The sequence below is a fragment of the Ambystoma mexicanum genome, chromosome 5p, assembly GCF_040938575.1.
Source record: "Ambystoma mexicanum isolate Mex_15411 chromosome 5p, UKY_AmexF1_1, whole genome shotgun sequence".
In the NCBI taxonomy this organism is placed as follows: domain Eukaryota; kingdom Metazoa; phylum Chordata; class Amphibia; order Caudata; family Ambystomatidae; genus Ambystoma; species Ambystoma mexicanum.
Window position 1 is genome coordinate 748896582 of NC_090930.1, and position 26540 is coordinate 748923121.

The 26540-nt window shown below is 45.1% G+C and overlaps 1 protein-coding gene across 2 annotated transcripts in view; it reads right to left on the reverse strand.

Moving 5' to 3' along the window:
• VOPP1 (VOPP1 WW domain binding protein) overlaps positions 1-26540 on the reverse strand; it is a 446017-nt gene that overhangs the window by 71047 nt on the left and 348430 nt on the right. For both annotated transcript variants that reach the window (XM_069613119.1, XM_069613118.1), the window contains exon 4: positions 9610-9687. In XM_069613119.1, coding sequence (XP_069469220.1) covers positions 9610-9687 — 78 coding nt within the window. The remainder of the gene's footprint in view (positions 1-9609; positions 9688-26540) is intronic.

The window sequence follows — 26540 nt, forward strand, 5'->3', positions numbered from 1 at the left end:
CTCATCTAAAGAGTTACTTACATTATATTTGCATTTTCCATTGTGTCTGTGCGTAGGGCAGCCCCGAAATACCACTCCTTCTATGCCGACGTTATTTCTTCTAATGAACGAACATTAAATGGCTTTCGTTTCTGAAATTCTATTCATTATCGTTTCTTACGTGGTCCCGGCCTGTCAAGGTCAAAATACAATAGAACCTTATACTGAGTCGTGGGCCATTCTGGCACCCGAGAAAAAATCAAAGCAGCTGACCTTCACTTTGAACGAGCACACATTCCTAGTTAGATACATTCAGTGTAAGGCATTCTCACAGGACTTGAAATTTACACTCCATCTTTGCATTTTGTCTGCGTGCTTTGCAGCCCCACAGAACCATAAATACGGAGACATTCTATATTTTTTGAAAAATGATTTATATTACTGTTTGGTTTAATTTAATGCGCAAATGAACAAGGTTGGATAGATACACATATTCAATGGGCCTGCGACATGAGGAGACTCGAGAGAACAGACAATCAAATTACAATCATTTAAACCGTGATGTGTATTTCTCAATGAGTTCTTCTTTAGGTGGACATGGAACAGAGGCAATGTTGGGTGGCAATGTAGTTGTCCCCTGCACAGGTTCGTTCACAACTCCATTTATGTGCCTATCTAGGACGTCAACAATAAGTTTCTCAATAAACTCATATTGCATATCCTCAAACACTGGTTTGATCACCCATTGTTTACTTCTTTTAGTGAAGGCCTTATTGTAGCGAAGCGTCCCTAAAGTTCCGGTCGTCCTACTTTGTTGACGGCCAACATTATGGTTATGTGCCAAGACCGCTAAAAGAGTCCGATTTATCATGCCCTCCATGCCAAAATGCAATCGTTTTGGCCTGTACTTGAGGCACATATTGTGGAACACCTCCAAATCTCCTGTGTGGCAGAATTCCGTGAGTCCCCTCAAAGCTTTTGTTATAGTTTTATCAAATACAATCTTTTCAATGGCTTTGTGAGTGGGTGATGAAGGAATCAACCACTTCTTCTTCCGTGCCTCCTCTGTGGACAAATGGCCATGTTCACAATTGTGAAAATGTTGGTTCGTGTTCCATCGGTGAACGTTCGTACAGTGTGGCATTACTGACCCCCATTTTTCCAGTAGAATTTCCAACGACCCTCCACATGTTTTTGAGCTCCACCAAAGATGGTTGCTGATTGACTTGGACCACTGTGAAATACCTTGCAATTCTTTTTTTTTACCTGCAGCCGACAATTTTTTATTGATTGATTTTGCAAGATGCCAAACGTCAAATTGGTGATTTATATTTTTGTACTGTTCTCTCATTGTCTTGGCAATTGAAACGTGTCTGTCCGTGGCTATCAGGTCGATCACCATTCCCCGCGATTGTAGTTCTTGCAATGATGCTACAAAGCCAACTTTCTCCATGGCCACTGAGGATGTACTTTGTGACACCTGCACGACCACCGAACTCACAATTTTCTTACTTTCCATGTCCTGAAAGTGGTAGGTGCAGTACTTGGCTGAAAATCCTGGGCTGTCGCACTGTCCATCACCGGCTAGCCTGAACCGTTTGCCCGCGAATGTACTATCAATAGACATTTTTTCCATTCTCCAAGCTTCGCTAATGGCTGGAAATAGATAATCGGTTTGGTATTTGTAGAACTGAGTTTTCGCAATGAAATGGATTCCCACAAACTGAAAGAAAGACTCTAATTTTTTAAAACTTGAACCACTAAAAAGTGCAGCCGCTGCACAAAGTAGATTGCCTGCTGGCAGTTGTCCCAGCATAGGTTGTGCAGACCATGTGAAAGGATGATATTTTGTACAGGTGGCATGTATTTTAAGGTTAGTGCCTCGAATTGCACGAGTCACATTAATCAATGGCTCCCCACATACTTCCCCACCAACCGAATGCCCACATTTCATCCGAATAATAAGATCAATCAAACAACTATCAAATACAATGAATTTGGCCTCTTTCCTTATACTGTCACTCTGCATCCCAGCTGGTTCGGCCTGTAACGTTGAGGACATGTCACTCACATGAAAGGTAGAATCTCTGATATCGTCTTCCGCTATGTTCAGTGATATTGATGGTGTTTCATTGTCGTCCACTTCATTCTCTTCCATTGCAACATCTGTTCCTTCTCCGGCGATGGGTGAATAAAACAATTTCTTCAACTTTCTCGCGGTCTTAGTTTTTGCGGGTGTGGATTCTGTGAATTGATCTCCGACTGCATCCGAACTACCAGGAGGACATTCACTATCAATGGCTGGTGGTGGTATAGCTCCGTTGTCAATCACTTCATATTCTTCCCATTGGCACGATGCATCTCCAGTCTCAAGTCCCTGCCAAAAGGTTTGACAAGCAACATCTCTCGTTCGCTTCACTGTCTGTGTAGATCTAGTTCGTACACCCACTCGCAACTAGAGGACAGATTGGAAAAGGGATGTTCAGTTTAAACACACGTTACAGTATTGAACTATTAACAGTGAAAAACAACATAATATAGTGACCAGGACACTAACCTTCTTTTGCTTTCTTTTCTTTGAAACTTTCTTGCCTCGAACTTCAACATCAGGACGCTGTTGCTCCGACTCGTGTGTGCATGTCTCCACTTCCTCTTGCGCTGCAACGACTATGTTTTCCTGATAAGCACATCCATCACGCACTGACGCTCCATGGACTCCCTGAAACATAGAACTTTCATTAGTATGTATAATAATATCGAAAACACAAAATGTACTTGGGGACCAATACCCACGTACATCTCAATAGCAAAACACGAATGAGCGCTTTGTGTAGAACATTCAAACGACAATTATTCACGCATTGTTGATCTAGTTAGATGGAACTGTCAAGATCCATACCTCGGGCTCCTCATAGACTTCCATTGATGATATTATTGAAGATGATGCTTCAGTGACTCCCTGAAACACAGTAATTGCATTAGTATGGTTTTCTATTTTGATAAAAAGAACAGAAAGTTTGTGCAGGCGTGAACGGCTCATCTAAATAGACCTGCACAAATGATCAGTTGTCTAAAATAAATAATGGATATCTAAATATGATTCGATTTGCTCGATCGTTGGAAGTGTCACCACCCAGAAATCTGCATCAACTACTAGGGGTGATGTTCTTGTAGAAGAAGCTCCGTCATCTCACTGAAACATAGTACTTGCGTTAATAAAGAAGGAAGTATAGCGGATGTAATCACGTCATATGATTTCGCTTCATCGAACTGTCAGTATCCATACCTCGAAATGCATAAGAACATCAAGGGACGATGTAACTGCGGTGCACACTTCTGCAAGCTGTTGCGCCGACCCGTAACTGCACGCTCCCCCTTCTTCTTGGACTAATGCTCCATCGACTCCCTGAAACATAGGACTTTCATTAGTAATGAACACAATATTGAAAAAAGAAGACACATAGGAGGGCGACGACAGAAGGACATATCAATGGCTAAAAACGAAAGAAACATTGTGTGTAACAATCACGCTACAAGAATGCAAGATCTGATGATCTCCATCGATGGAACTGTCCTGAAACGTACCTCGAGCATCTGAGTGACATCAACGGTAGTCGTCAATACGTTGAACTCCTCAGCATCTCCCTGAAAGACAGTACTTGAATTATTTTGGATAACAATAATTATAACTGAAAACAAAGACTAGAGGACGAGTACAAGGGTGTACCATTAGGTAAAATAATTACACGATAAATTAAAACTATTGATTTACATGCCTAAAACAAGTCAGTGGCAGAATAGCCAAGTAAGATTACCCGATAGGCGCTTGAAGTGGCTGATGACTGCAATAACGACACGGATGGAGAATCTTCCGCCTTCATATTGAGTGGATACATAAATGGGGAAATTATTGTTAGCTAATGCTACACACTACCGCAAGGCCGAGAGATAAATACGTAAACTTGACTCACCAGTGGAGGGATGTGGACGAATAGAGTGGGAATAGCGGTTGAGAGCAATTTTCGCCTCGCTCGCGGTGTGTTCTTCTTTATTAGCAATGATGTGGAGTACATGTCTGAGCTAAAGTGCCTGCTGCAGATGCGGTATCGATCACCCCTCTTGTCCGCAAAGACTTCTAGGACTCTACTTTCAAGCTCAGACGGTGGATATCCGCAATATCGGACCCATTCTCTTATCTGATCTATTGTCTTAGGGAAAACATGCATTATAGTACCTTCAAATTTATTATGGGTCTTCGAAGGGCAACCGCCAATGGAACAGGCAGGCATTGTGGAAAGTTCTGAAAAGTAAAGATCAACAATTCTCAATGAATACAATTTGTGTTAAAAAATTAAATGACACATAAAAGGTCCAATGCAAGGTTCGTTTTGGTTCTTGTAACTATACACGTTATTCACATGCAGATAAGTATTTGAATAACTTTAAAAAAATAGAAAAATAATTTGACTAAACTCAGAACATGTGACTAGTTCCTTGCATGTACTGTCTTGAACGAAAAGAAAACATGGATGCAATTTGATGACTACTAGCAAATCGATATAAATTAAAAAATTGGACGCAAAATGATTATGGTACATGGCCTTACCTTGACGAACAAACAGTTAGATGCAGGGATCAGAGTAGTTTCTTGTCGTAGAATAGGGAGCAGTTCACAGGTTGCAAACTGACGAGTTTGCTCGAAGTGGTCACAGAAGTTCACAGAGACGAAGAGCAGATAACCAGCACCTTCACGGGTTGACTAGCAAAGCGCAAAGAAGTTCTCATTCGAAATATGAAGTGGGTTATAAAGAATTCGAAACAGGGGTGTGTTTGTGAATGAATGACGTGTATATGTCGTGGCATTATGCGGTTTGCAGGGGGCCGTCCAGCGTGAGGGGGGATGCTTGGCAGGAGACACGGGGTCTGGAGGTAGACATGGGAACAACAACCCATGCTCTATAGACCACTTTGAAGTGTACATGGTCTTTGGCACCTCTTGGCCTTTATCGCTCCCTGACAGCTCCACTTGCCAGCGCAAGTACCCCGGTGCGAACTGCCTTTGATAGGGCGGGGGGTGGATTGGGGCGGTGGTCGTGCAGACAAGACACACGAAGACTCGTGAATGGAGACACACTTATGTGGATTGCAGGGGGCCGTCCAGCGTGAGGGGGGATGCTTGGCAGGAGACACGGGGTCTGGAGGTAGACATGGGAACAACAACCCATGCTCTATAGACCACTTTGAAGTGTACATGGTCTTTCGCACCTCTTGGCCTTTATCGCTCCCTGACAGCTCCACTTGCCAGCGCAAGTACCCCGGTGTGAACTGCCTTTGATAGGGCGGGGGGTGGATTGGGGCGGTGGTCGTGCAGACAAGACACACGAAGACTCGTGAATGGAGACACACTTATGTGGATTGCAGGGGGCCGTCCAGCGTGAGGGGGGATGCTTGGCAGGAGACACGGGGTCTGGAGGTAGACATGGGAACAACAACCCATGCTCTATAGACCACTTTGAAGTGTACATGGTCTTTGGCACCTCTTGGCCTTTATCGCTCCCTGACAGCTCCACTTGCCAGCGCAAGTACCCCGGTGCGAACTGCCTTTGATAGGGCGGGGGGTGGATTGGGGCGGTGGTCGTGCAGACAAGACTCGTTTGCCGCAGGGCCTCACCAAGGAGAGGCCATCTAACTGCATGTAAGAGGCAGGCTGAAGGATCTAGTACATGGAAGGCAGGGGGGTGAGTTTATAAATACCTCAGCCTCCCAGGAGAATATATGGGTGCAGTTCACCCTGGAGACCCTGGATGCCTAGGCAGTTAGTCAGCAGCAGGCTGGCCTGTGGTGGCAAGGCGGCACGGGCCAGAGGGGGTCATCTCTGTACCCGGTGCCCAAAAGGATGATTTATTATGATCAACCATATTGATTATTTACCTATAACCATGTTTTGTGTCAATAAAATCCAACGGCCTTCCTTTTATTGCCAACGCTTGAACAAAGTGGTGTGGTAAGTATTTTTGGGGGAGGAGGCAAGGCCGGGAGGCTTGATGCCAACCCGCAAAATAACATATGTATGTCTGCTGCATATGGGTTCAACGGTTATGTGGATTGAAGGTGGGCGGCCTGCGTGAGGGAGGATGCTGGCCGGAGACATGTGGTGTGACAAGACAAGGCACAGGAAGACTATTCAATGGAGACACACTAGATTCATTTAAAAAATCAAAACAACCATTGTTAAAATATATGTTGGGTTTTATTTTAGATCTTAATTTCAATTGAACATAAATAATAAACATTACACATTGTAAAGTTGCGGTTGCAGCACATCCATGGAAAATCCGCGGTATTGTCCACTGTCGCTGGGGAAATGTTGTCTAATGGCAAGTACCGCACAGGCAGGTATTACTCTCCGAACGCGGTGTCCGAGCCTCCCGTGAAGCCACCAAGTGAAGCAACGATAGGCCACCAGCCTGTACCACCTGTGAAAATGAAAGATGCAAACTGTATTAAAATGACAAAACTTTCTTATCACTGTCGATTCAGGTAAAAAATGTCATTCTGCTTTGAAAAAAATTCTATCTAGAAAATGCACAACATGGAACCAATTTACATGCATTCGAATGATGAGACGACCATGAAATAGTAGTGGCATCACTGACATCACAACCAGAGTATACTTACTCGTTACTCGGATTACGCGGACGAACAGTGCCGCAAAGTTCGTGCATAAGCACCATCATCATCCTCAACACTGTCCGTGAGAGGCAGGCTTCCCTGAACTCTGGCAGCTCGGTGATGCATTGCGGACTTGGCTCGCCTTCCGAAATGTAGGCCAAGCACCCGGAATTTTCACGGCAGCAGCAGTTCTCCTCCTCAGTTGGCATTAGCTCGCACCGATTGCACGTGCACCAGGTGGAGACGCCGTCCATGCGACATGGTCCAGGCTCTTCATCCGTTGACTGGTCCTCCCAACTGCCGTCCGAATCCCCATCGTTTTCGCGTGCTTGCCTTTCCAGTAGTTCTTCCTCGGTGTACTCGGGCTCGTACATATACGGCATTATTGTAGCCATTGTGTGGTAAATAAAGTAAAATAATTTACAGAGATGGTACAGGTGTTCACAAGGCCTAGAAGCGGCGAAGGTAGCTGACCAGAGCACAGAAACGAGTCACAGAATACTAAAAGTAACACACAGAGAGTAATGGAATCGAAAATCTGCTGCTGTGTGTTGTGAAACGGTGTGTTTATACTTATTGAGGAAAGAGGCGTCCTGCCATTTCCATGGCGACAGTTCATTAGCTGAGGCGCAGCGATTGTTGACACGAAACGTGCTTTGGCGTTGGGAAATGGGCGGTACGCGTCTGCTGATGTCAGGCTCAGGGGCGGGGGATTTGATTTAGTGCCGCAAAAGCAGGTGAGCCAGGGCGATGCGGCAAGTGATAGGATTATCAGAAAATGGCGGCTGATTTCGAGTGCGTTAATGGACGAAAAGTCGGGTAAGGTCCATAGGAAAGTTTTCTACGATCGACCGAGTTATGCTTAAAAACACATGGCCGAACCGTAGGGACAATAAAAAAAAAGTCCCGGAACTATCCTTTAAGCTCTCATCCAATAGGAACCAGTGGTGTTCTTTCCTGCATCTGTTTCCAGAGTAAGCCTCTTATTCCTGTGTGCACCCACTTTTGTAAAGTGTAAAATATGCTAATGCTTATGTAATGATTATGTCACACTATTCTAGTTGGTAAAGCCCTTCAATTGGCTTTGCCCAACATCCAGGCACTTTCAGAGAATACACACCCTTATCTCCATTGGTTGATTATAATTTCTTTATTTGTGACTACAAAAAGATTGGGGCCCAATCTGCTCTTAATACTTTAAATGCCAAATTGTTTTCATGGTAGCAACCATCCACCACAATGAAATATGGATTTCTAGAATCTGTCATCACAGGCACATGTCTGAGTAGGCAATGGAAAAATATCACATATTTATTTATAAATGTATGAATATTATTAATTTTTTAATTTTTATAAACATATGGAATTTGGTGTCAGGTTAAAGAGGAGAGTCTCAAACTCAAAACAAACCCAGTCCCATGTTTGTAACTGGCATGGTTTCAAAATATGAGCAACATTTGTGTCAATGTATAATGTCATATTTGAATCATGCCCTGCATTTGCACTATGGACATCATCTTGTGCTTCACCACATAACTCATGTAAACAAGCCTATGTAATGGGTTCAGTGAATAATTGATTCAACAGAGATGACAGCCCTTGCTTGTTCTCCTGCATTAGCTTAACATTTGATTGGCTTTTTTGACAGGTCAAAGGTGCCACATTAGCTGGAAAAGTTCCCTGCTGCAGCTTAGCATTAAAACAAACACTTTCAGCCCAACAGATGATTTAGTTTTAAAGCAATTACAGTCTTTTTCTAAAATTGTCATCTCCTAAGAAGTTTCCAAAGGCAGGGGGACTGCTCTCAGGTGATACTCTAGTCAATTTGAAGTCAGCACAATTTCAGGATAAATTGAACACACGCTCTATTCAAATCAGTACAAAAGAACTGCATCTTTTCAACATATTTACATTATCATGTATTATGTAATATCCACCATGTTTTATAAACTATGTGCAATAATTGAACAGTTCTTGGAGTAATTAATACACTGTTACATTAGAGAAAATAAATACAGTAATGATCAATGTTAGCTTCATTATTAAGGTACAACAGGAAAATGTCACATCAAAATGAATATTTCTGTAACATATAACATGTTCCATTTTTGATATGCAGTTCCATGATTATTAGGGAATAAAAGAGTATCTTTCGACATGTACTGTTGTTCTGTATCTCACCAATACTGTGGGATAATACTGCTGTTGATCATATTGTTACAGTGCGACAGGCACACATCTCCTTGAATACAGACAGTTTTTACCTTGGAGCTTCTTAGTATTTCCTGTTGTCAATTTAAAATTATTCAAACTCTGTCTCTGGGTGAAATGTACTCAATGCCCAATATTGTAACTGCTATGGTTTAGTTTGAAGCACTCGCAATACCATATGTCGAGTGCAGTCTCTCATTTACCATAGGTGCACCCTATTCATAACAATGGAAGACATATACCATCAGTGATGCAGGAAAAGGCTCCGTCACCTCTCACTTTGAATTCATGCAGACTTAATTTGCCTTAGATTCTCCCCACAGCTCAGGTACCCACCAATTTTCCAAATATTGCGATGACTTTCCCAATTACTTACTACCACATCTCGCGTCACATAGCAATTCCTCAAAATGATGGTACTACCTGGTCATAAGATTTGAACAGCTCACAAATGTTTTGACTACCTACGTATATGATGGCAGTGCTTAGCAACAAAACACCTATACATCATCCAAATTGTAGGCTTTGCCACTGTTTGTTGTGAATAGCTTAGAATATAATAGGGAAGTAGAGATTCACTTTGAAATAGGAGGCAATGCTAAGTTTGGCTTTGTGTTTCAATTCTCTTGTGTGCCCAACAGCGACTTTCAAAGTGGCATGACACCACCATTGATTCACTAAGTATTGGAAGGAGAGAATATTCACAGTATAGAAGGTATACACATTAGCAAGAAGGAGCTGACCTACCAAAAATACCATAGTCTCTGGATGGAAAGGGACCGCACACAGCATGTTGAACCACAGCAATCTTCATATGCTCGGCATCTAAATCAGGAAACAAAAAAATGAAAGCAACTTTTTTACATTTCCAAGGCAACACATGTTGTAGTCAATAATTGAATTTGGAAAAGTCTCAAATTTAACAAATGGATTGCATGGGTCTATGGGAGTCACGGAAAAAGCAGTTCTAATGTCAGCATTTCTGTTAAAATTGATTAAAGGAAAAATAAATGGGTTCTTTTATCACGCTTCATGCCGATGTACAGCCAGGTCCAAAGCACAAAAAAGCACCACCTTGTCTTGTTGCCAAGAAAACCACTTTGCCCATGAGCTATCCTCCCAACCTCAAAGAACTTACAAAGTGTAGCATAGTTATATTCTAATAACCTCTTGGAAACCGTGAATCCAGAATGTATTGGTTTTTCACGCTACAATACATAGAAGGCTATGTTTTCACAGGGTAGTGAGGTACTCATGACAGATATTAGTGCTAATGTGCCATTACCATTTGTTAAGAAGTCTTTCACTGTTTGATAACAGTGGTGGCTTTCTGATTCTGTACAACATCTATCAGCATGGTATTTGCAAAGGTAGTAAATACCATGAATGGCAGGAACATCACATGACCTTTGACTTCTGATGACGATTCCCAGAAGTAATTTCATTTGATCCTACCCCCCATTAATATCACGGGAAGTAATGACACATGGCTTTCAAATGCATCTAACACCTGTGCTTCCAGATGCTCACTTCAAACAGATATAAGAATCGATGCACAGAGGGAGCCATGACTTGTCCACGATCACACATTTGGGGAATGTCTTTTTCCAGATTCAGTGTGGGGCCTATATGTAAAATATACATAATGCCGAACTTGTAACAGCCTAACCGAAATCGCTAACAGAGGCTACAGCTAGTGTATGAAACCTCTATAGAACAATAGACACAGAAGTACTCATTATCTGTGCCATTGATGTCTTTAATAAGCCACAAAACACTGACTTGGGGAGGGGTGTGCAGTCTGTTTATCCAGGAGCAAAATGCTGCACGAGCAAGGCCTGAAAAATAAATCATTGACCAGGATTAAGTATCAACAAAATTCCCTAGTTATAAATGTATTTACGAGTCAGCTACCACTACAATGGAAGAAACCTATTGTGCGGGTGTAAGCTGAGGCCATCTGTCTCTATGTGAATTTATCTTTAAGTTATGTGAGAAACAACATGTTGTCCCCCACAACCCTGAGCCGAACATAACACCTTAATGCCCCAGGCTTTGATACATGACTCTTCTTCAATCTTTTTTAATGGGGTGAGATGTGGGGGGGGCTGCACTTCCCTGAAAGGTGGGGCTCAATGCATCTACAATTTTCAGAGCTCTGTGTGTGTTATTCAGAGACCTCCCCCAGGATCGGCCCATGAATGAAGCTTCCACAAAGCCCTTTCCAAGAAGGAGTTTAAGTGGGGATGGGTGGGTCACTCCATGGCTATCTCACTACTTAGACTCCAGTCCAGCGCTTTTTTTTCTTAATCCGTGTTGCACCAGAGCAGGGTCCTGATCGAGTTTGCAGCCCCTCTCAACCATTCACATCACACTTGAATACGTTCAAGGAGAGCATAGCCCAATCAGTGGGTAATTGCACAAAGTCTGGGGGCCCGCTTGCAAGCCATGGTGATGGCCCTTCCTCCCAACCCCCTGAAGATCCTTAACAAAGCACAGGGCATGCCAAATCCCGGGCAAGCCCAGACCACCATGTCTGGACAATGTCCATGATGATTATGCCGCTGCAGGGGCATGCACTACTCCAAGTGAAAGAAGTCAATATGTTTTTAATCAAAGCCTAAATGTTTCACCTAGTGTAGAAAGAAGGGGGCGGTTCCTGGTCCCCAGATATATCAGCCACCAGTGGTGGTTGGTGAGTTGTTTTATTGGAGGGTGTAAATATTTGCCAAAAGTATGTGAATGAGACTGAGCATAGCGAGGGGGCTCGAACTAATGACTAAATGTTTGTGGGAATTGCTGTGATTTTTCACCCTCCCATGAGAACGTGTTTTAATAATGGATTACAATGGTGCATTACACAGCACACTTCCTGGAAAATGTTGGTAAAAGGCCAGACAGTTTGCAATCAGTTTTGTAGGGTGTAGGGTAGCTCATAAAAAAAGCACAATAGATGCAAGTGACCAAATGTGCACAAGCACATTTCCCAATGCATTGTCATGCCGATCCCATAAATATATGCCACTATAAAAAAACATGTTCATGCTGGCTGTGCCCATACATTTCCATACAACACCAACATATGCTAGTATTCCCATATAAGAACATACTCATGTTCGCTTTGAGATGTTTTTTATAGTATCATTACCTGCACTAGGCACAAAGCTGGCTCTGCCAATATATGCCAGTACTCCTATTTAAGCCATTAAAAGTGACATGCCACAATAAGAAAACATGTCCAAACTGGTTCCAATGTAAAGCCGGTCTAGACCCATTAGAACACTTATCATCCTTGCTTCATCATAGATGCTCAATTAATAAAACGTCATGCTACAGTAAGAAATATACAGGCCGCTACACCAAAAAGTCAGTCTAGCGAGGTAATACTACTTATCATGCTTGTTTTTATCAAGGATGCTGAGTAATTATTGTCATGCCACAGTAAGCAATGGCTAGAGTGGATGTACCAAAATTCCAGCCTAGCCAGGTAATGGCACACATGAAATTGGCTTTACCCAAAACTACCAGTAAAACAAGCAAAGACAATTAAGGATGTGTCACAAATGTTCTAGTGATCCCCAGTCCCCCAGGGTCTTACACACACACAAACACAGGTATCCCCTTTCACCCACCCATACATCCCCTCTCACAATCATCACTCATCACACAGGCATGCACCCACCCACGCAGAACATTCACACACACACAATCACATTCATACCCATTCACCCACCAGTCACTCACCCAAATACCTTCTCTCACACACACTTACATTCCTACTCACTCATCCACCATTCACTCACCCATAAACCGTCCACTTGCACTGCATTCTCCACACAGGAACACACCCACCGAGAACATTCAAACACACACTATCACTTTCCTATTCATTCACCCACCACTCACTGACGCCCCATCAAGGAACGCATCACGTTCAAAACTCTCACCATCACACACAAATGTCTTAATAACACTGCCCCCCTGTACCTCTCCCAGAGATTTGTTAAACCCATCTCAGACAGACATACACGAACGGCCTTCACTAACATGGTCGCCATTCCTAAAACCCTAAGGACTCGTGCAGGAGGCTCTAGCCTCCCTTTCATCACTGCGACTCAATGGAACTCCCTACCACCGCACCTAAGAAGCATTGCATCACACACAGCCTTCAGGAAAGCCATCAAAACGCTGTTGTTTGCATAAAGGTGGCTTCTGAGATTTCTGGTGCTTCCCAGCTTCTGTTTATCCATGAACCCATACTTTGTAACCTCTATGCTTTTCTACTAGTTATGATTTATGCAATTTTCCATGTACCTGGTTCCTTTCATTACGCCTTGGTTTTTGCTCTCTTTAACTCACAAGCAAGCCTTCTTACCCTGTAACTAAGCCACCTGCTTGCAACAGCGCCTCGATGCCCTTGGGCTGCAGTGCACTTAACAAATACAAAATGAAATATATATATATATATATATATATATATATATATATATATATATATATATATATATATATATATATACATTTTTTCACGTCCACTCACACTTAATTCGCCACACAGACACGTACCCATCCAGAACATTGAAAGACACAATCAAATCCATACTCATTCACCCACCAGTCACTCACTTATTCACCTTCTCTTACATCCACTCTCACTGCATTATCTGCAAGGCACACACCCACCCACCCAGAACATAAAAACACACTATCACATTCCTACACATTCACCCACCAGTCACTCACTCATCTACCTTCTCTCACAGCCACCCTTACTGCATGCTGCACACAGGCACACATCCACCCAGAAAATTCAAATACACACACCATCACATTTCTTCTCATTCACCCACCACTCACTGACCCATAGAACATACATACATCGGACACGCATTTCACACATGCAAAATACATATCCAAATTGTTTTTTAAGTCTTCTTACCTGTTTTTCCAGCTTCGATCCGTCACTCCAGGCCACCCTCAGGCACTCCGTGCTGCTAACAAACAGAAACCAGGAAGCTGGGAGAGCTTCCTAGTTCCTATATATGAGCCGCGAGGAAGCCGGAGGAAAGGGGGTTGGAGCTGAACATGGCATGTGGCATGTGCCACATATCACGGTCAGCTCCAACCCCTACTGAGCACTCCCTTTTTGTGATGCAAGCCTCGGTCCAGCCTTCACCCTGATGGGTGAGGAGTCGCTGGGGTCCCCCCAGACCTGGTGTGTCAGGGCCCGCCGCATCGCAGGGGCTGCGGGTCTCCCCACTACTCCAGTGTCCAGGAGCTTCTATTTAAAAACAAAAAAAACACTTTTTTGTAATGCTGGGGTAGCAAGTTAGGCCACAGTGGTAGCAAGGGAGACCACAAGGGTCGCGCCTGGGACTCCCAGTGTCCTAAAAATGGCATCCCTGATGAGTGGCAATGATCACCAATGGTAAAGATACCAACGACAGAACACAATTTGACAGCATTTTTTGAAAAGCCATAAATACTGAGGGTGGTAAAAATGAACTACCTACAGTAAAGAATGCTGTCTGTTTTTACATATGTAAATTCCAGGGGCAACGATAGTGCTCGTGAAGAAAAAGCACCTCCCCATCAGTGCTTCAGTGTGTTAAAAAACCTTAAAAGGAAAATGATGAATTTATAAAAGCTGCTTATTGATATTACCCTCTTTTAAGACCAGTTCAGGGTGGATTCAATATTTGGTGGTAATTACTTACCACAACGTTTAGATGTCTTATATACCTGTAAAGAGGGTTGGTGGTAATATTACAATTACCACCAAATCTAGTGCATTTAAAAAGAGTAGTAATTTGCCACCAGGCTGAGTGGATTTTATATGTAAGCAGTCATTGGGCCCCATTATGACTGTGCCGGTCCGGTAACAACGGTGCCAGTAAGCCTAGCGGCACCATTGTTGCCTGACCGTCACAGTAGGACTCTGCGGGCGGGTGCCTTGCCACCCGCCAGGGTCAGATGTGGTAGGCAGAACGGCACCCGCCCGCAGAGTTACACAGAAGCACCGACACCGTTATTAACGGTGCCGGTGCTTCCGTGGTTCCCATATGGGGATTTGCAATTTACCGGCGCCTGACTTCCCGGAACGTCGGGGTTGTAATCCCCTGGTGTTACTAGCAAGCCAGGCGCTGGTAAATCTTGCAAGTCTGACGGTAGCACCAGCGGGGTTACTGTTGGACTTGTAATGAGGCCCATTGTTTCGTTTGTATTGAGCAGTATTTTACTTTTTGTGTTTTTCAATTACCACCGGTGGTAACATAAATACTCCTTGACGCACACGCCCGGATCACATCTACATCTCAAGTTCTGCCCATGCCAACTTTGTATTCGCCTCCCTCCTATTAATGCCACGTTGCTCATGACCAAGAGAAAGTCTGTTAAGCAAAACTTCTGATGTTGCATTGTTAGCTGGATAAGTATGGTGTTATATTACCTGGTGTCAATGTTGTTAATAAAAGATTATATGGGGGCCACTGTGGAGTAGGTGCAGGGTTGCACCAGTTTTGCTGCGAATGACGCACACCGGTTTTCCTCTAATGCCTATTGTTTCTCATAACCATGTTACACGAATTAAAAACAAATCTGCGTCCCACCTGAACTTGGATCAAACACTGTATGCGCTATTCACTTAAAAAAAACATGTTTTTCTGTCGTGCGAGCCTCTTTATGTAATATAATATGGACTGAAACAAAACATCTCTGCTCCATCCTCAAATGGGAAAGCTGGCACTCTGTATGGGGCAACATCTACTACTGTTGTACACCATTTCCAATTAAATTAAGCAGCAAATATAAAGCAGAATTAATCTGCTTCATGTTCCCTAGCACAAACACCGTCATGTACAACCTCCGTGCAGCATTAAATATTACATATGCAGTAAAACTGGTGCAAAAAATATGTTTGCACCTGTGCAAAATGTATGCAAGATGGCACATTTTTTGTTGTGTCTGAACATTGGAGAAGCCACATTTACCAAAGTATTCATGTGCATGTGGGCTTTCATATTGGGTAAGGATAACCTGTAATTCAGCTCTTTCTTTCCTCCCAGGTGTGCCTGGTAAGTGCGGGCATCCTATCTTCCAGTTTTTGGTTTTGGCACATACAAGAGCCACCCTACGGCTAAAACAATGCTGCAGCGAAGAGAGAGGAGAGAAAGGATGTTGAGAAGAAGTCCTTCTCCTTCATTACAAGCCGCCTTATTCATCTGTCCTTCATCACACTCCTTCTCTTTTGTAACAGTACCTCGTTATAGTCCTTCCTTCTCCTTTGTCACAATCATCACAGCCACTCTTTGTTATAGTCCTCCTCCTTCATCAATGTCCTTTTCTTTCATGACACTCCTTCATCAATGTCCTTCTCCTGTCTCATAGTCTTTCTTATGTCATACTGTAATACCTCACAGTCCTTCTCTTTCATTACAGTCCTTATCCTTGCAACTCCTTTGTCACAGTCTTTCTCCTTTATCAGTTCATCATAATTCATTTTTCTCCTCCATTACAGTCTTTTTTATCATAGGTATTCTACTTCTTCACAGTCCTTCATCACAATACTTCTACTTCATCACAGACCTTGTCAGTAACTGTCTTTCTCCTTTGTTACAGCCCTTTGACACAGGCTTGTTCTTCATCACAGTCCATCTTCAAAGTCCTTATTCTTTGTCACACGCTTTCAACAAAGCCCTCCTTCATTATACACCTTCTCCTTCATCACAGTCTTTTATCACAGTCCTTCTTCCTTGCAATCCTTTACCACAGTCATGGACATCATTTACGGGTCGCCAGGGGTTGCAACTGCGACCCCTGAGGTCTCCCTTTCTACCCCTGTGGTCTCCCTTGCTACCCCTAAAACAATAAAATTAGATTGAGGCTCATGAGCTTTGGCCAGCAGCATGTGGCTCTTTGTTCTGGAGTGGCTGGTTTTCTGATACCTATAGCTGGTACGATAGCTCAGTAGGTTGAGCGCTGGCTGTTGCAGTGTTTGTGTGAGCTGCAGGTTGCAGGTTCAACTCCCAGCAAGGTCAACTCAGCCTTTCATCCCGCTGAGGTTGATAAATGAGTACCAACACAGGTTGGGTGATATTGTATGTATATTTGTTCTATATATGAAGCACTTAAGCGTAAATGCTATATATTAACACATCATTATCGTTTGACCTTGGACGTCTGCTTACATTCACAGTGATTTGGTAATATGGGCCTATATGCACTGATATTAACAATACATATGGTGATCCATTCTTGTATCAAATGCATATCATTTTACAGTGATATCGTAACCATATTGTTCGTAGTGTACTTAGAAACAATGCTATATGATGCCACTTCCTGTTTTGTCGAGGGGTAAAAGGTTGTGTTCCATCGCTTTCAATGATGTCACTTTGGGTGTGGTCACATTTACATCACTTCCTGTGATGTCATTAGAAGTCAAGGGTCGTGTGATGTCACTTCCGCTACCCCTGGCATTTTGGTGAAATGACGTCCCTGCCGGGAAGCTGGAGCTCGCAGATAGTTTGCAAAGGACCAAGGCTGAAACAATATATTCCCTTCCTTCTTATAGAGTTTGTTAGTAGCATTCAATTAAAATAATGCTTAATGACCATTTTTATTAAGTCATATTACTGTGCAGTGTCATGTTGATGTATGTTCCGGGAGGCGGGGAGGGGAAGTGACACGGGAGGGCGGGGAGTTGGACAGAAGTTATTCGATCTTGAATAAAGAAGACGTGATACGCAATGCTCCGTGTCTGGTCTTTATTGCCTGCGGGGAAAGGGGAAGTCCTAGTAGAGGCCACAACACTGGCGACAAGGTGGTTTGTAAGCTGCCGTGAACCACGTAGAGGGCTGTTACGCTTCGGATTGTGGCCGGGAGGCAGCACGGACGACACTGCGCACAGCGACATCTAAGATCAGCTGATCAGGGCCTGCTCAATGTGCCACATTTTTTTTTTAATTCTCTTTATTGAATTTTTCAACAACATTAGCAATCCCCATAACTCCCCCTTCCCTCCCTTCCCCCCTCCCCCAGGTGCTGTTCCAAAGTCTCCGTAGCTCCCTGTCACCACAAAGTGTCTAGTCAGGGTTATTCCAGGTCCAGAAGTCTTAGACGTTGCGGGCGCCATCCAATCCTGAAATCGTCTCTGAGAAAGGGAAAGACCTCACCCCACTCGCCCGCAAATTTTTGTATTGTGTTGTTCATTGCATAGGAGGCCCATTCCATCGCTACTATCTCCCACACTTTACGCAGCCAGTCTTGAAACGTTGGTCTGATCAAACTCTTCCATTTCTGGGCTATGATTGTCGCTGCTGCCAGAGTGAGCATCACCCTCGCTCTTTCCCTGCCCCTCGAGCCTGTCGGCCCTTCTGCTGGCCTCAAGCCTAGTAGTGACCATTCTGGGGGTATACCTCCCTCTGCCCCAAACACTTGTTCCATCGCCTGCTTGATGTCTCCCCAGAAAGGGACTATTTTTGGGCATCGCCACCAAATGTGTTCCGCAGTGTCCTCCTGGCCGCATCCCCTCCAGCAAGTTCCGGATGAGTCCGGGTAGATCCTGCGTAGCCGAGCTGGGGTATAGTGCCACCCATATAATATCTTATACCAGGCCTCCCGGGTTTGTGAGGCTCTCGCTAGTTTGGGGATCTTCCTCCAAAGATTTTCCCACTCTGCCTTCTCTATTTCCCTTGCCAGAATTTTTTCCCACCTTCCCGTGTATGCCCATTGCGACCTCGGGGTAGCCTCATCCAAGATCTTGTAAAGCTGCAAAATAAGGCCTTTTGAGCTGTCATTGGTCATCAGGAATTTTTCAAAAGGGGTCGGCGATCTAGTGGCCGCCTCTTTATTTATGGGGTGTAGCAGCCAGTGTCGAAGTTGTGAGTATCTCAGTCGTTCACCCTCCCCCAGTGCGAAATCCTTTTTACAATCTACAAAAGAACTGATCTCCCCTCCCATAAACATGTCCCGCATCCAACGGCAACCCCCCTCCCGCCAGTTCCGGAATGCCCCTTTTTCCAACCCGGGGGTGAAGTTTTTATTATTGAAGATGGGGTGAAAGGAGACGGGAAGTTTGTAATTTCCTTCCGTTGGACCAGTCTGTCCCAGTTATCTGCCACTAGTTTAGTGATTGAGCTAAGGTACATATGGCCCGGGCGGTGCTGTCTGGGTAGCCACAGAACCTCTCCCAGTTTGTGTCACGTAACCGCTCTATCCATCTGAACCCAGTGTGTTCCTTCCCCCTCCCGCAGCCATTCCCTGATCACCCTTAGTTGGGTTGCTTTGTAGTATTGACGGAAGTTGGGAAGAGCTAGTCCCCCCCCTTTTCTTGGGGCCATAAGTTGCATCCTACTCACCCTTGTCCTTTTTCCCTCCCATATGAAGTCGTTTGTTATTACCTGGAGCTCCCTGAAGAAGCTAGCGGGGACTGTTTGAGGGATAGCTTGGAAGAGGTAAAGCAGCCTCGGCAGGGTAACCATTTTAAGTGCCTCTAGCCTCCCCAACCAGGAGATCCGCAAGTTCTGCCACTTACGGAGATCTTTCTTAATTCTTTGCAGGAGTGTGGGGTAGTTTGCTACGTACCATCCGCTCAAAGCCGGAGTGATTCTCACCCCCAGGTACGTGATTCCCCCCGGTTGCCAGGCAAAGGGCGTCGTCCCCTTTAGCTCCTCCCTCTCTTCCCTTGCCAATGTTAGGTCCATCAATTGGGACTTGTGCATGTTAATGCGCAGTCCGGATGCTTCCCCAAAGTCTTCTAGCAATAACCTAGCTTGTGTACTCGACTCTATGGGATTGGTCAGGGCGAGCAACATGTCGTCCGCAAAGGCCGCCACCTTGTGGTGCCTGCCTCCAAACGGTATTCCCTGTATTCCGTCCAATTCCCGTATTGCCTGTAGGAGGGGCTCCAGGTAAATTGCGTATAGCAGGGGTGATAGGGGACATCCCTGTTTTGTTCCTCTTTGGAGTTGGAATGGTCTAGTTAGAAACCCGTTTACCACCACCCTCGCTTGTGGGCCCTCATAATTCACCTTGACCATCTGTAAATAAGCGCCTCCCAACCCCATCTTTTCCATGGTTTTAAAGAGGAAGGACCACTCCACCAGGTCGAACGCTTTTTCAGCATCTAGGGGTAGGAGTGCTGCCGGTGTGCGAGTCTTTTCTGCCTTTTCCACCAGGTGGGCCACCCTTCTGATATTATCCACTGTCTGCCTCCCTTTTACGAATCCCGCCTGGTCCTGATGGATCAAATCCGGGAGGAGCCACTCGAGCCTGTTCGCCAGGATCTTAGTGTAGATCTTTGCGTCTACGTTAATGAGTGCTTTTGGCCTATAAGAGAATCTTTCAAGGGGGTCCTTGCCCTCCTTCAGAATCAGGGAGATCTTGGCTTCTTTCATGGATGGGGTGATTTGCCCACTATCCAAAAAGGAGTTGAAAAGGTAGGTCAGGTGTGGAACCAGCACGCCCGCATAGGTCTTATAAAAGGACGCAGTGTACCCATCGGGACCGGGGGTCTTACCCGCGGGCAGCTTCCGAATAACCCCCACTCACCTCCTCCTCCATTATCTTTTGTTGTAGACCAATCTGGGCATCCCCCTCGATTTTACGTAAGTTAACCCTTTCCAGGAATTTCTCTTGAGCTTGGCCGCAGGGGTGCTGTGAAGCATATAAGGTCTCGTAAAAAACGGCCATGGCCTCTTGAATGTCTTCTATTCGGGTAACCCTTTCCCCCTTTTCTGAGTTTAGCGCCATGATTGTGTTTCTGGAGGCCGCTCCCCGAAGGAGGCGAGCTAGCAGGGCATCCACCTTATTCCCTCTTGCATAGAATTTTTGCCTCACAAAAAGCATGGCCCCCTCCGCTTTTTTGGTCCTAAGGATCCCCAGTTGTCCTATTGCCCTCCTATAGTCCTTCTGGTTAATCCTGCTGGGGTTCGCCGCTACCCTGCTTCTCGCTTCCTCAACTTCCGCTACCAGCCGGGACTCCAAGGCCTGTAGCTGTTTTAGTCTCTGTGCCCTAGCTGCTATAATTTCCCCCCTTAGTGTGGCCTTAAATGCGTCCCATCTTGTATCTTCCCTCGTGTCCCCTCTCTTGTTATTATCGAAGAACTCTCTCATCTTGCCCTCTATCTCCTCTCTTACCACAGGGTCCCTCAGTAGATGTTCCGGGTATTTCCAGCCCCACAGCTCCCTCCTCCCCTTTCCCAGTTCCAGCTGCATTGACAATATTTTATGGTCTGCTATTCCCCTGGGCCCAACCTCTATCTCTTTTACCTTACCCACCAGGTTGGCCGAGATCCAGATGTAGTCAATTCTGGACTGGGTCCCATGAACTTCAGAAAGGAATGTGTAGCCCTCCTCATCCCCCCTCAATTCCCTCCAGACGTCCCTCAGCCCTATGCTCTCCACTTTGTCCCGGAATTCCGCTGAGGCTACTGCCCCTCCCCCACGGCTTTTGGTCCCTCCTGACCTGTCTTTAATCTTGTTCCAAGCTATATTCAGGTCCCCCATTATGATTATCTGGCCTCTTGCCCAGCCACCTATTTTCCCCATGAGATCGCAGAGGAAGGGCACATAAATCACCCCTATTGTGTACGATTCTTCCGCAATTGTGCCTTTTACCACAATAAACCTACCCTCTTTGTCCCTTAGGGTGTCTTCTAAGTGGAAGTTCACCGTGCCCCTGATGGCCAGCACCACCCCCCCGATTTCGTGGGACCAGACGCCTAAAACACCTGATGAAACCCTCTTAGCCTTAAGCGACTCTGGTCCTTGCGAAGCAGGTGTGTCTCTTATAATCCCAGAAAGTCTGGTTTTCCCCACTTCGTAAATTGTTCCAGCTTTTTCCTTTTCAGCAGGGTATTTAGGCCCCTAACATTGTGCGTTACCCACTTGAATTGTAGTTAGACAATTGTCCCCGCCGTTCAAGACCCTCCGACAGTTCTCCACTCCCACTCATTTGCCCCATGCCTGTTGCCCGGGTGCGTGGGCCACTTCTAGTTCGTCCCTCGTGCAGCACCTGAGGATCCCTCCCCCCTCTCTCCCTTTCCCCCGCCCCCCAACTCCTGATGACCTTAAAACTTGGTCCTCCCGCGTCCCTCCCCCCCTAGGCTTCCTCACCCTTGATGATCCCATGATGTTTGCTCTTAGTACCCTCTACCCTCCTTGTATACAAAAGTGCCTTTGTGTCCACCACCCCCTGAAATGATTTAAGTACCTGATTAGTTCTCCTCTGGTCCGGCTCACTCCACCGCCGCTGGCTCTGCATCAGTTCCCTTCACAGGGGACCTCCGCCGCACGGGCCTTCTCCTTTTCCCCTCCCCGACCAGCGACCATTCCCATGGCCTGGCTCGGGCACCAGTATTCGCCTCCGAGGGGCCGCTCGGGCCTGCCATCCTCGATTCCTCAACCAGTTCTTGGTTCAGTTCAAGTTGAAGTAGGTCCGCACCTTCCTGCATCGTGGTTATCCGCTTCTAAGAACCAGCCCAATCCAATACAAGTCCAAACAGGAAGGTCCACTTATATCTGATCCCCTTTTCTTTGAGCTTCAGGGTAAGGGGACCCCATTGTCGCCTCTTGAGCAAGGTGCAGCTGGCGAGATCCTGGTACAGCTCGATACGTTGGTCGTTAAAGGATATCGGCTCTTTTTGTCTAGTGGCCTTCAGTACTGCCTCTTTTTGAGCGTATCTTGTAAACGCTGCTAACACGTCTCGTGGCCTAGACTTCGGGTTCCTATTGAGGGAACCCTGTCCAGTTCGATTCGATCCGGTGAGGACTCGCCCAATAGTTCCGCGAAGATTCCATGAATCGTTTCCTATAGGTCCCTATCTTGCACCGTCTCCGGCAGGAGCTTCAACCTGATATTGATCCGTGAAGACCTGTTTTCCATGTCTTCTATTCGTATTTCCAGGTTCCGCGTCGCCATGTCGAGCCTCTCGATAGCTCCGCTGTTATCCGTGGTCTCTCTGCCTATCTCCTGCAGGCCTTTTTCGACTATGTCTGTTCTCTCCCCCAGTTGACCCACTTCCTGCTTGATTTCGGCCAGCGCTTGGTTAATGTCGGATCTTATTAGTTGAAATTGCTCTTGAAAGGTTTTTCCCAAAGATGCTTGGAATGAGAGCAGCTCCCCGTGCAGGTCCTGGCGTGAGATCTGGGCGGACGCTTCCAGAGCCTTGCCGTGCTCCTGCTCCGTACTTCCCCCCTGTGTGGCCCTGCGTTCCTCGGTTGCATCCTTGCTTGCCCAGAGGGCCATGATGGGACCTAAGGCGTCCGGCTGCGACACTGTACAGTCAACATTACACTGCGCACATTGGACAGCTGACAGCTAATTGCTAATGCTGCATAGCTCACACTAACTTCTTACACTGCACTAAGCATGCACACACTGCAAGGCACACTGTTCCCCCGCTGCTGCTCAAACCTCCCTACACACGGCAGCTACTAGAATTCCGACAATTAATGTACCTCACTGCCTAAACTGCACACAGTCCACTACTCTCCCGCACTCAAAATGCACTCACAATACATTTTGGAAATTGCAGTTACAGACCACATACGGCCCGATTCATGGAATTTTGTGCATGGTTCAAAGTGACTTTGCACTGATGAAAAGTGACATTGCACTGCCGACACAAACCCTGATTCATGGAATGGTGCAAAGTGTATTTTTGCAGGGCTAAATCAGTGCAAAGTTCATTTTGTACTGCACAAATGAATTTGCACTGACGTTGCACTGCACAAATACACTTTGCACTGTTCCATGAATCAGTGTGTGTGTTGGCAGTGCAAAGCCACTTGGCACCGGGCAAAACATTCCATGAATCAGGCCCTAAGTCAGCACCTGGAACTCCAAACGCTTCTCTTAAGGGGCACTTATATTCTGTCAAGATGTGACCATTTCACTGCCCCCAACGTGCTCTAAAGCGTGCAGGTTTATACTCCTTTTGGAGAAATGAAATCCATCGTGGAGGACCCAGCGAGCCACTTCTTAAGAGGTCTGCACTTGCGATATTTCACGCCTGACCAATGCGGCTGGCCACCCACTCACAGAATGCTCAATTAATGCACAGTCACTGGACAGAGCCTTTCTAAACAAGTTCAATACATTGCACTTACCTGGACCAGCCATTTAAAGACATGCGCAATGAGCACTAATTAACTAGTCAAGGCCTTGTAATGCAAAGAATAGGAAAGACACCCCACTCACCAGACCTTTCCAAGGAAAAGATGTTTACTAAGCAGGTCCTCAAAGAGCAAACTCGTTGACACTGCCAGACTCTAAGAAGTCCTTTAAAGAAAGTCCTTTAAAGAAAGCCCTTCACTCGAGGGAACTTTCAAAGAAAAGTGCCATCAATGGCTCATTTTGGACAGGCCCTTCAACAGATATGACACTAGCGGCAGCGCGTCTTGTCAATAAACATATAATACACGCATACAGTGGTCCTGCCACCCCTGTGTGGTATGTTAGGTGGCCCATGGCAGTGGTGGCGGCTATGGGTCACTTTGAACCTTCTAACACTTTCTAACTTTGTTGGAAAGCAGACTGTCATTAGTAAAAACAAAGCCTAGCCAGTGCCTCACCAACGAGCACGTGTCTGTGATGTCATTTCCTTTTGTGTCACTTCTCCGGACATCACTCTTAATCCCTCTCTCGCTATCTCTCACACACCCACATATTCTGGGAGAGGATGATGTCACTGGCATCTATGACCAGACCGCCAGGATTCTTATGCCTGGTACACCACACAATAACTTCTGAGCACGTCCCACCAATGACTTCTGGCAAAACGGAATGTACCTCACGGAACCGCTTCTCTTTGGCATCAGCCATTCCAGCGTGAGGCTGTGCCTCGCTTTCACCAGCTTTCCAGTGGGCATCGATAGCACAATCAAAACACAGAGCACCTGATTGGAAGTGCTGGCAGCACTCCATCACACAAGCAGCTTCCAAACATGCTGTGTGATGGACAGACGCCATTAAGAAAGGAAGGGCAGGAGTCACCGAGTGGTGGCAGTACTTCCAATCAGGTGCTGTGTTTATTTCTAACTGTAATGAGTTCCCGGTGGTGAAGAAGTACTGGTCCGCGCACCATTTTCTGATGCCGGCATCAATAGCACAAGCCAGACATACAGCGTTTTCGGAATTGTGAAGCGATTCCACCTTTATCGGACCAGCGCAGCAGGGCAATTTCACTTTCTCATTTTGGAGGAATTGCCCAATATATTGTGGCAATTGCATGAAATTTTGTAACGTTTAAAAATGTACTATCAGTGTATTTGTGCGAAGTAGTCAAAATAGGCTATTGACGATTTACACATCCGCAGTTTTCTATAGTCCAAGGAAATATTCTGGAAAGAATCAGCAATGCAAGTTTGATGGATAATTTCTTGGCAAAATAAGTAAAAACGGATAACTTGAGATCGCGCAGTATTTTGCTGGTAAGCCAACCCGCGTGTTTACTTTTGCTGGAAATGTTCTCAGAAAACTAAGCGAATACTCTTTGCTTGTGTGTCACTTCACCTGTAGCAAAAACAATCTCACCAATTACAGACACCAGGTGAGTAAATGAAAAATAAATATTTTGCAAAGGAATGAAGTGAAAAATATAAATGACAGGTAGTTTCTGGAGTCCAATTTAAATTATCCACGCAAGTAATTGCTCCAACTAGGCCAGGATAGGTTTGAAAATTGTTTATCATAACACTAGGTAAAAGTCCTGTACAATGCACTCTTTTCCTCTTTAAGTTCACGCTGGTCTTATAAAGGTACACTGAAGACACTTCCCAACTCTGTAAAATAAATGTATCAATGTTAACGAATTTCAATTATCGTCGCAATATGTTTTATGAACCATTGTAATAATACGAATTTAAAAATATGCCTAATTCAGGGTATTGTGTCTAAGTCAGTGCAAGGAATGTTCACACCTATTGCTACTGTGCCTAGGAATTTGTTAACAAGGGAACATAATAATTCTGGCACGTGTTCTGCTATCCACAGCTTTACAGAGAGAAAGATATGCAGATACACAAGCGTGTATACACATATTAGAGAGACTTTACACTGGTGGATAATAATGGCACTATTGCAATAAACATATGATTTCACTGTATTTTTGCACCAGGGCAATGGCTGCCCTAGTTCGAACCCTAGTACGAAGTTTGTCCTGGGGCAAAAAAGCATTGATAATATTTTTCGTTACACTTTGCCAATTTCCGAATTGCAGAAGTGCAACGTTTCGATACTACCACTCTAAAGCGTGATGAACCTGTTGCTTATCGCAGTACATGCTCATGGCCACAAGGTGGCGAAGCCAGCCCAAAATTCAACTGCTCTGAGCTAATAAATAAATCTGGTCAGAGCAAGTAGTTGCATGATAAAGTAGTTTATAATAGTGATGTTGTACGGGGTCAGACTGGTGTTGAACCTTCTCTCGTGTGTGCTGAGTGTTCCCTTGACCCACAGACCATGATGACACCAATGATGTCCTCTTTTTATTGTATGGCTCCAGCTATTCAGCGCATACTATTCAGACCATATTTTCCCAGCGTGTTGTTGGTCATAGTGTGGGCCAGTGTAAAACCCTCCTCATATAAGGTAATATGATAAATCCGGTTTGATCAGGTAGTTGCATAGTAAAGCAGTTAAGGCTAAAGCAGACTGTTGTACAGGGTCAGATAGT